This window comes from Triticum aestivum, chromosome 4D (genome assembly GCF_018294505.1).
Source record: "Triticum aestivum cultivar Chinese Spring chromosome 4D, IWGSC CS RefSeq v2.1, whole genome shotgun sequence".
NCBI lineage: Eukaryota > Viridiplantae > Streptophyta > Magnoliopsida > Poales > Poaceae > Triticum > Triticum aestivum.
Genome location: NC_057805.1, coordinates 495,120,471 through 495,130,185, shown reverse-complemented (window position 1 = coordinate 495,130,185; position 9,715 = coordinate 495,120,471). Strand labels below are relative to the sequence as shown.

The following is a 9,715-nucleotide window of genomic DNA, read 5'->3' as shown; positions in this document are numbered from 1 at the left end:
TGATAAGCTGCAATTAAATATAAGATAGAAACACTTATGAAGTTACCTCATATCGCTCCTTCATCATATTTACCAAACCGGCTTCATAGTCACAGCTGGTGTACAGACGGTTCAGGAAGCCAGAGTGAAGGTCTTGAACATTCAGATGGGCGTAATTTGACAAATCGGTGTTCCATTTGCCTTTGCCAGTTGCAGAGAGCTCATCTTTGGCAGTATGCTTTGACAAAGCGACAGGATTGCCCGGAGCAGTATGGCCAGTGCCAGTAATCATAATGTCATCATCTTTGTCATCAGCAGCCGTTACTGGGGTTGGCGGTTTGTCAGTATTTTTAACTGGACTTGCCGGTTTATTGTCAGTTCGGACAGGGCTGGTTGGCTGGTCAGCATGGCTTGTAGTGTCAACTTCTGCCTGCTCATCAACGAAGTCATGATCTTGAGGCGGTGGGTCATTCAGTATGGCATCAATGTTGGTCTCTTCAGGATCTGGAGTTTTCTCCGGTTCAACAGCCACGTCTTCATCAGCCGGTTTATTCAACCGAGCTTTCTTGCTGGGTCTGGGCTTGGCGCTGAGAAAAATAAACATGAGGATCAGTACAGTATATCAAAATAGCAACATCAAGGATAACAACAAGTGTATAGCTCACCCAAGAACCGTTTTGATGGGTGGAAGTTTTGTGGCCGACGACTCGCCAGAAGATGAGTGAGAAGTACCCTGATAATTTGAATCAGACGGGTTAAGAGGCTGGCAGAAACAACCTGCTTTGGGGCATGAAGTATCAATGGGATAAGAGACCTCTGATCGGCGTTTTCGAACCGGACTGTTCGGTAAACCGGCGGAGGTAACTACCTAGCCGCTATGCCGGGTTGTGCGGCGAGCCTCGTGCTGCTGCGTCTTCAAAAGAAAGTTTGGGTCCAAGTAAGCAAGGGGGTGAGAAAATTTTACTTTCCGGTGTGCTTGACGGATTTTTGTTGTTGGCAGAAGATCAGAATCGGAGGAAAGAATGGTTACCTCTACATCATCAGCATGACTGCCTTCAGCGTCGTCCTGATAATAATCATTGTCAATGAGATGTACGAGAAATGAACCAAGAGAGTCAAGTTCTACCTCTGATTCGGGATTACCCACATCATCGTCAGCTGGTAGCTCGGAGGATGCAGTGGTCCTTTTCTGGGCAGGTTTTTTGATAACCTTGGTCTTTGGACGAACTGGCTTGACCGGTTTATCTTGTGGTGGTTTCTTATTCCAGAGTGGATCATCACCCTGTCAGAAAATAATCACACTTTCAGAGAATATTTGGACAAAAGCAACTTCCGATAAAAAGATTATATGATTCTTACAGCTGGCGGTTTGTTGAAAGCGCAGAAAGGGAGTAGTCCGGTTTGGGCACAGACAGCCTCCGGTTCGTTCAGCATTTTCTTTACAGCCTCAGTGACTTCTGCATCTGTAAGCTGAATGTCAATGTGCCGTTGAGCATCCTTCAAACTCCCCGTATACTCACACATCAAACCGGAGCGCCGGCTTAAGGGCAGGATACTCAAGCTTATCCAGCAATGAGCAAGATCAACTCCTGTCAAACCATTCGCCATGAAGGCTCTAAGCTTTGATAATTGGGGAGCATAGTTGGCCCTTTCTTTTGCCGTCAACCTCTGAGGAAAAGGATGTGTGTTGCTAAGACGTTCAGGGCGGTAACCCGGCAAGGGGTTTTCATCAGGTGGAGATGTATCCATGCAATAAAACCAAGTCCGGTTCCACTCTTTGGGGTGACTGTGGAGTTTGGGATGAGGGAAGGTGACTTCCTTCCTTTTCTGAACCGCCATTCCGCCCAGTTCCGTATTGGGTCCATCCAAGAACTCTGTGCGACGGTTTAAGTGAAAGAAATCCCTAAACAGTTCGACTGTAGGTTCCTCTTGCAGATAAACCTCACAGAAGACTTGGAAGTGGCAGATGTTGGTCACGGAATTGGGACCGATGTCTTGAGGGCGCAGCTGAAAATTGGCTAGCTAGTACATCTCGGAAATTTTTTGAACCGGGAGGGCTAAAACCTCGTCCGAGATGATCAGCAAACACGACTACCTCTCCGTCCTTGGGTGTAGGAGGATTTTCCGGGCCAGGGACCCTCCAGTGGATGACATCTTTTTTGGCTGAAGCGCCCGTTTTAACAAGATTGTTTAACTGCTCTTCGGTTACTCGAGAGGGAGCCCTATTGCATTCATAGACTTGATTGGCCATGGCAATGGAAATCTAAAACATGATTATTGCCGGTTTAAGATTTACAGTGGACAACTATACAGCAGTATAAGGATACAAGCATATTGATAAACCAGATTTGGTTATTCGTAAACCGGAGTCTGACAATGGAAACAGTATAATGATGAATGCATTGGCGGTTCAACAGGGGACTAATGGTATCTACCGGGTTATCATTTTATCTGTGAAGTTAAACCGCCTAATTTGGCATTAAAGGTATAAGTATAAAGATGTATAAGTGAAGGGAAAAACAAGTTCCACAGTTTGGCATGAGAATTTCAGATCTGCTGTGTGTTGGATAATCAAAATATACTCTGGTCTAATATCAACCGCTCAAAAAGCTCAGTGAGTTCAGATGAGTTGGATATCAAGCAGGTGCCTTAACAAGAAGAAAGGAGTCTAAACTACAAAAGGCGCTGAAAATAGTAAGATCTAACCGGCCATTGGTGCTACCGAAGGAAGAACAGCTTCAAGCTATGAAGAACACCGAACCCTAATGGCGGATCTAGGGCGAGAAGAAGAGGGACTTACTGGTGCAGGAGGAAGCAGCGGAGGATCACCGCTTTTCTCTGATACGATCAGGTTGATGCAGCGGCCTTTGTCGAAGCAGAGGCGAAGGACGACGGCGGCGGCAGAGCTGGAGGGTCGGTCGGCGCGAGGAAGACGACGACGCGAAGAGGCACGAGGGGGAAAAATGGAAAGACCCCCTGGCCCTATTTATAAGGGTAGAAAGATAAGCGTCAGGCGCGTAAATCCAGGAGCCTAAATTTTGGATATGAGGCGGAGCTGTCGCCTCGATTGTCGGAGGCTCATTAATGAAGGTGGATTATACATAGTTTTAAATAACAAGTGACGTCACGGCGGGTTACCATGATCCTAGAAGATGATGTCACGGCGGTTTGCAAGATCATGTGAAGATGTTGAAGAAGAAATTTTCTTAAGTATTGAGGATTGACATGAACCAGTTCAAATCAATCTGGGGCCTAATGTTGGGGATATTACCACTGGGCGTAAACCGGCCAGGGGAGGCTGGGTTAACCCCATAAGTAGTTCATGTGTATCTGAAGTCCATGAAGACAGACGGTGACGCTTTATGAAGGCCCAGGGCCCAAAGCCGGTTCAAGGCCCGTAGACATAAACCGGCATTGATATGTAAACTTGTGTTGTAAGATAGAAGTAGCAGAGACCGAGCCGGACACGATTTTGAGCCGGCCTTGGGATTCTGTAAACCGACGGGCGTCAACCCATGTATATAAGGGGACGACCCGGCGGCGGTTCAAGGAAAACAGACAACAACTCGAGACTCAGGCAAAGCGTATTCGCTCCCTGGTCATCGAAACCCCAGCAATTCCACACAACTAGACGTAGGCTTTTACCTTCATCATAAGGGGCCGAACTAGTATAAAACTCTCTTGCGTCCGCTTTAACCCCTTTAAGTTAACCCGTAGTGATGGCTCCACGACTAAGTCCTTTCTCTAGGACATCTGCCGTGGCAAAACCACGACAAAAAATATTGGCAATAGTTGTGGGCGGATACAAATTTGACGCTATTTGGATGACTGACCACGTAGAACGTGCAAATTTGCATTGGAAAAGGAGGTGTTTGATTGTTTCGTCATGAGTACAAAAATAACACTTCTTACTCCCTTGCCAGTTGCGTCGTGCGAGATTGTGTTTGGTTAACACAACCCCCCTACGAAGATACCACATGAAAATTTTCACTTTTAGTGGAATCTTGGACTTCCAAATTTTCTTGTTATTACTCACTGGTACCTCTGAATGTGTGAGCGCACGATACATAGAGTCTACAGTGAAGACCCTGATGTAGTAAGGTTCCAGTGAAACACATCCCGGCCTTGTGTCAGGTTAATCGAATCCAGTCGGGATAAAAGATTATGCCATGACACAAGTCGGGGGCCAATCAAATCCCTCCTGAACGAAATATTCGGCGGGAATGAACTGAGGACTTGCGCAATAGTATTATTCTTATCGCGAACAATGTTGTATAAGCCTGGATATTGTTCTCGGAGACTGACATTGCCTAGCCAGATGTCTTCCCAAAAACGAATCTCCGACCCATCCTTTATCGCGAAAGACCCAAAGCGAAAGAGATGTTTCTTTGCCGCCATGAGGCCAGCCCAAAAGTGCGAATCGCCAGGTTTCCAAAATGCCTGGGACACCGCCTTTTGACCTAGATACTTGTTGCGCAACATGGTTTGCCAAACACCATCCTCAGTAAGAAGTTTGAACAACCATTTACTGAGTAGGGCCTCGTTTTTGACCTGCAAGTCATGAATTCCGAGCCCTCCTTGGTCTTTCGGCCTACAAACCACGCTCCATTTGGCCAGCCTGTATTTTTTCTTTTCACCGTCTCCTTGCCAAAAGAATCTGGATCTGAAATAATCCAGTCTTTTTAGGACCCCTTTTGGGAGTTGGAAGAAAGAAGGCATATAGAGAACCATATTTGTGAGGACAGAGTTAATCAAAACCAGTCGTCCTCCAACTGAGAGTAGTTTGCCTTTCCAACTACTCAACCGTTTCTCTAGACGCTCCTCTACATGCTTCCACTCCGCAATGGTGAGGCGTCCATAATGAATCGGTATTCCCAGATATTTAATCGGGAATTGGCCATGTGCGCAACCAAATAGGTCGGCATAATCGGCCGCCGCCTCAACGGCTTCTCCAAAGCAGAACAATTCGCTTTTATGGAAGTTTATTTTGAGACCCGACATTTGCTCAAACGCTGAAAGCAAGAGTTTCAGGTTTCGAGCCTTGTCCAGATCATGTTCCATAAAAAGAATTGTGTCATCGGCGTATTGTAAAATAGAGAGGCCACCATCCACAAGGTGTGGCACTACTCCTGCAATCTGGCCGTCCTGCTTGGCGCGCTCAATCAGAATCGCCAACATGTCAGCGACAATGTTAAATAACATTGGGGACATGGAGTCACCCTGCCGTAGTCCTTTTTTTGTCTGAAAGTAATGGCCTACATCATTATTGACTTTGATGGCCACACTACCTCCAGTTACAAAATTGTGGATCCACTGGCGCCATTTATTGGAGAAACCTTTCATCCTTAGAGCCTGTTGAAGGAAAGACCACTTGACCTTGTCATATGCCTTTTCAAAGTCAATTTTAGAGCATGACTTCTAAGTGTGATGTACACTCTCGAGAGATCTTTTTGGTACAATATATGTATTATTCCGTTAATGAAACTCGGTTCCAATTCATGGCACAAATTTTTGGTGCCCATGACGATGGATTTGTACATCTCATCACTCATTAATTCTCGTGTGTGTTGACAGTTTCTTTTGATATATATGGTTGCGCCTTTTATGAGAAGAATAGTATTTTATACATAGGAGCTGGTCTCATGTATAATGCTCATAGGAGTTGGTTTTATGAGAAAAATTGCAAGGGAAATAGGATTTTTATTCCATAACTATAGGTTTACAATCAAGAGGCAAGAGTTTCTCCATACACGCTGGACCTCTAAGGAGTCAAACAACACTACATTATTCCGTACAGCTATTCTATTCCCGGTTGAGCTTTTGGGGAATAAACTCCCTTCATTCCCGAAAAGATTGTCACTAGATAGTGTAGCTTGAGCCTCTGAAGAGTTTAACTAGACGATGACAGGTAATTTCGAGTGTTGGATAGCCAAGTAGCCAAGGCCATTGCCCTGCATGATTGCATGAACCTTTGCTTCCAAGGCCTTGTTACAGTTGAAGATTCCTCGGCATGCTGCAAACACCCCTGTACCATCAGCTCTTTTCAATATCATGCCAGTTGTAGCAGGGCCATCGTTGGCTGAAAATGATCCATCAACCAAGAGTGCCACTCCACCACATATATTAATTGATAATAAATATTCTTACAATCGTTTATTACAACATACATACACCACGCAAGGTGGAACGCTACTTACAAGAACACCATCAGACTGATCAAAACTAAATTTCACGATCTCACTAGCCACCACGTTGGCTTGCCGATTAATCTTAGTATATTTTTGTAATTCTTAGCGCTTCTCCGTTTAGATCAACGAGAAGAGACCTAACAAGAATTTTATTTGCAAGGAAGGAACACAAAAGAGCAACATGTTTCCAGAACAATAGGTTTTGTACAGAGTGACACCGATGTAGAGTACAGCCTAACACGCAAGAAGCTCCACTTCTTCCACACTGGAACACCAAGCAATATAGTTCAACGGAAATCATGACTTCGCCAACAGAATTGCTCACCACTACGCGTACACTAGCAAAGCCACTGCTCGCCATAAAATTGGCATCCACATTCATTTTAAAACAATCAGGTGGGGGCGGACAACGAGTCAGAATGCCCGTGTTGGAAGGTTAGATAGACCGAATCACTACCAACACTCCCCTTCCTTTATTATTAAAAACCACAACATTCGCGCCATGACAACCCAACTTAGCTATCCATAAAATAAGTGCACGCGAGGACAATTTCCTTTCCTTCACCCAAAATCACCGTCGCCGCCCAAGACGATGTGATAAATAAGACCTGCGCGTGCAAAGCCCTACTCAACGAATCCAACAAAATTAGTAACTGTGGATATAGAAATACCCCTTGCCAAGGAAATCTCAAACATCTCTCATAGACATATGCAGCGCACAAGCCTTCTTAAAAGACAAAAGGGCATGGCACGCACCGTCCTCTTTCACACCACAGATAGAGCACACACCTAAGATAATTTTGTGGTGAACAACTCAAAAAACACTGCCCGTTTCAAAAAAAACTCAAAAAACTCTAATTCTCCGAGGCATTTGCATTCCAAATGATATTCTAGAGCCTTTTATGTCCATCGCGCTGCCACTAAATTGCTCTTGATCCTCGTTCCACACTTTGAGATTCAGCGCAAGTTATAGGCACTTTTTTTATGCGTTTATAGGCACTTTTATTCAGAAAATATACCATTCCTCTCGTAGTGCTACGGCACAACGGGTTTCTTCGCGAGAACCCATGTTGTTGTCCAAGCAGCATTTCGGTCCTAGTCCTAGCTAAACAAACAGCTAGCCGAGGGCGACACAGAGCGCATCCAGGGCTCTTATCGTCGGCCCTGGCATGTGAGTCATTCCACTACACCACTTGCACGGGTTTGTCGCATAGTACATGGGTGGACATAGGGATAAGGAGGACGATCGACTGGCTGGCTTGCGGGAACCTCATCACTCGTATCACTCGTACTGCCTTATTATTACCAAATCAAGAAGTAGAGAGTATGCTTGTTTAGTTGTTGGGCATGTCCGTTGGTCGTACTCCTACGTATGTAGGTACTATTCCCTTCGTCCTTCCTAAATTTAAAATAAGCACGTTGATTTAATATAAAGTTAGTATAAAATTAGATTAAATCAGGGCCACTTACTTTGGCACGGAAGAAGTATGCGCAAAGTGACGTGACAAAAAAAAACCACGGTGACAAGTTACATGACGGTTAAGCTAGATACGTACTTAACAAATGGATGAATCCATATAAAGGCATCCTCAGGGGAGACATGTAAAACACCGGCATATGTTCGGCCGGACACATTTGTTCAATTTTGCAATCCAATAAGAACCCTGTATCAGTCAACGGAGTTGTCCGGACATCTAAATTCTGATATTTTGGAGACAAACGTGGGGAGTTTTGCCGGAGCAATGATACTCCCTCCTTCCATTTATATAGGGTCTAATGCGTTTTCTAAGACCGTCTTTGACTATTGATCAGATTAATAGTGCATTAAATGTATAATGTGAAAATTATATCATTGGAAGCTCCTTTCACATACGAATTTGATGGTATACTTTGTGTAACTTGCATGTCATATATTATTGCTCTAATATTTGGTCAAAGTTAGCCTCAAAAAACGCATTAGGCCTATATAGATGGAAGAAGGGAGTACCCCTCTTCTTTCTTTCCTCCCAACACACAAATATTCCACCACATGAATGGTCCCTACCTACTTTTTCTTCTCCCAGCCCTATACTTTGCAATTAGCGTTGGATTGCTCTTTTACCGTATCATGTCCGGGACCACGTCCGGACATATAGGAGAAATTTACGGCGTTGGAGATGTCCTAAGAGCACATATTTTGGAGACTCTGAGAAAGATACTAAGCATAAATACAGTGCGTGTCTGGAGAAACTTTTTTAGCCAACGACGCCTGAAACCGTAAAAAACAGAGTTGGGTCGTCACAGCAAAATACACAGAAAGGAAAATGACGAATAAGCAGGAAACATGTACATATTCCAACCCAGAAAGGGCGGGCTGGGATCATGTCACAGCCTGAAGATTGTATCCTCCCAATCCCATGTATTTTCAATTGCAATTCTTCCAGCATATGCTTCGCCCCTCACCACCATCTTCAGCATCTGGACGCACTTTGTACGTCAAGATTGCTACACAAGTTGAAGATCACTGGCACTGCAGTAGCATCGTCGGGAAATCTCAGCCTAAACCGCAGTGAATTTCTAATCGCCACGAAGCACAGGCTTTACGCTGGGACGATGGAAAAGTGGTATCGTCCCAAGATGACATTACCTGTGCGATATGAGTGGCAGCGCAGCAGCCAGCGAGGCGACGCTAGCTAAAGGCGCAGCTCGAGGTCCAACGCCTCGCCGGCGCCGCTTGCGACGGAGGCCCTTGGCCAGCCCACCACCCCGTCGCCTCCAGCATACGGGTCCAGGGGCAGCGCGTGCTCCGCGAACCGCGGAGCCCTGCCGCCCAACCCCCTCCTCTCTGGCCTGCAGGCATCGGCGGCCGTTGGCGCCGCCGCCACGCCAGCGCCGCCGTGCGAGACGATGGAGGTGCCAAAATAGCACGACGGCCCGGTGGACGCCGCCGCGACGGGGGCGCCTCCGAACAGGCTGTCGTTGCTGTAGGGGTCGGAGAGGAGGCCGTCGAGGCGGCCCTTGCGGTGCGCGTTCTGGTGGCCGCCGAGCGCCTGCGACTTGAGGAACGTCTTGTCGCAGAAGAGGCACTGGAACAGCCGCACCGGCTTGCCGTCCACGCACGCCATCGGAACAGGGTCCTCGTCCCGCTCTTGGCTGCTGCTCGCCGGCGCCAACGCCAGCGACAGATCCGGCACCACCGCCGCCGCCGCCTGCCACAGATCCTTCTTCATCGAGGTATATGTATTTCAATTTAGCTCAGGCAGGTACTACTGTGGTCTCACGTGCTACACAGCACAGCACAAGAATATTGGCTACCGAGCGGATGATAGCTAGCAATGGTAACGGCGGCGCTTCTCTAATGGGAAAAGGAGTAAAAAGCTATGGACTGAGCTGACCTGAGAATGAGATCCGATTTTATGCGTTTAAATAATGCTCTGAATCCCCATTCCACCCCCAAACGACGTTACCGAATCCTTCCAAGCGAGAGGAAACAGAGGTGCCACTGTACTGCAGTCAAGTTATGCTAGGCTATGGTTCACAAGAGGCCAGCATCTCACTGTGGGTGGGGC

General features: G+C 46.4%; 1 protein-coding gene across 1 annotated transcript; it reads right to left on the bottom strand.

Moving 5' to 3' along the window:
• Positions 1 to 8,341: 8,341 nt before the first annotated feature.
• Positions 8,342 to 9,715, bottom strand: LOC123100553 (protein LATE FLOWERING). The gene is made up of 2 exons (XM_044522464.1): positions 8,794 to 9,715; positions 8,342 to 8,676 (listed from the first exon to the last, which is right to left on the bottom strand). Exon 1 carries the CDS (start codon positions 9,374 to 9,376, stop codon positions 8,840 to 8,842), a length of 537 nt encoding a protein of 178 aa, XP_044378399.1. The 5' UTR covers positions 9,377 to 9,715; the 3' UTR covers positions 8,342 to 8,676; positions 8,794 to 8,839.

What these genes read in the sequence shown, in the direction of transcription:
- LOC123100553 (XM_044522464.1), bottom strand. Translation starts at nt 9,376, where the DNA reads ATGAAGAAGGATCTGTGGCAGGCGGCGGCGGCGGTGGTGCCGGATCTG.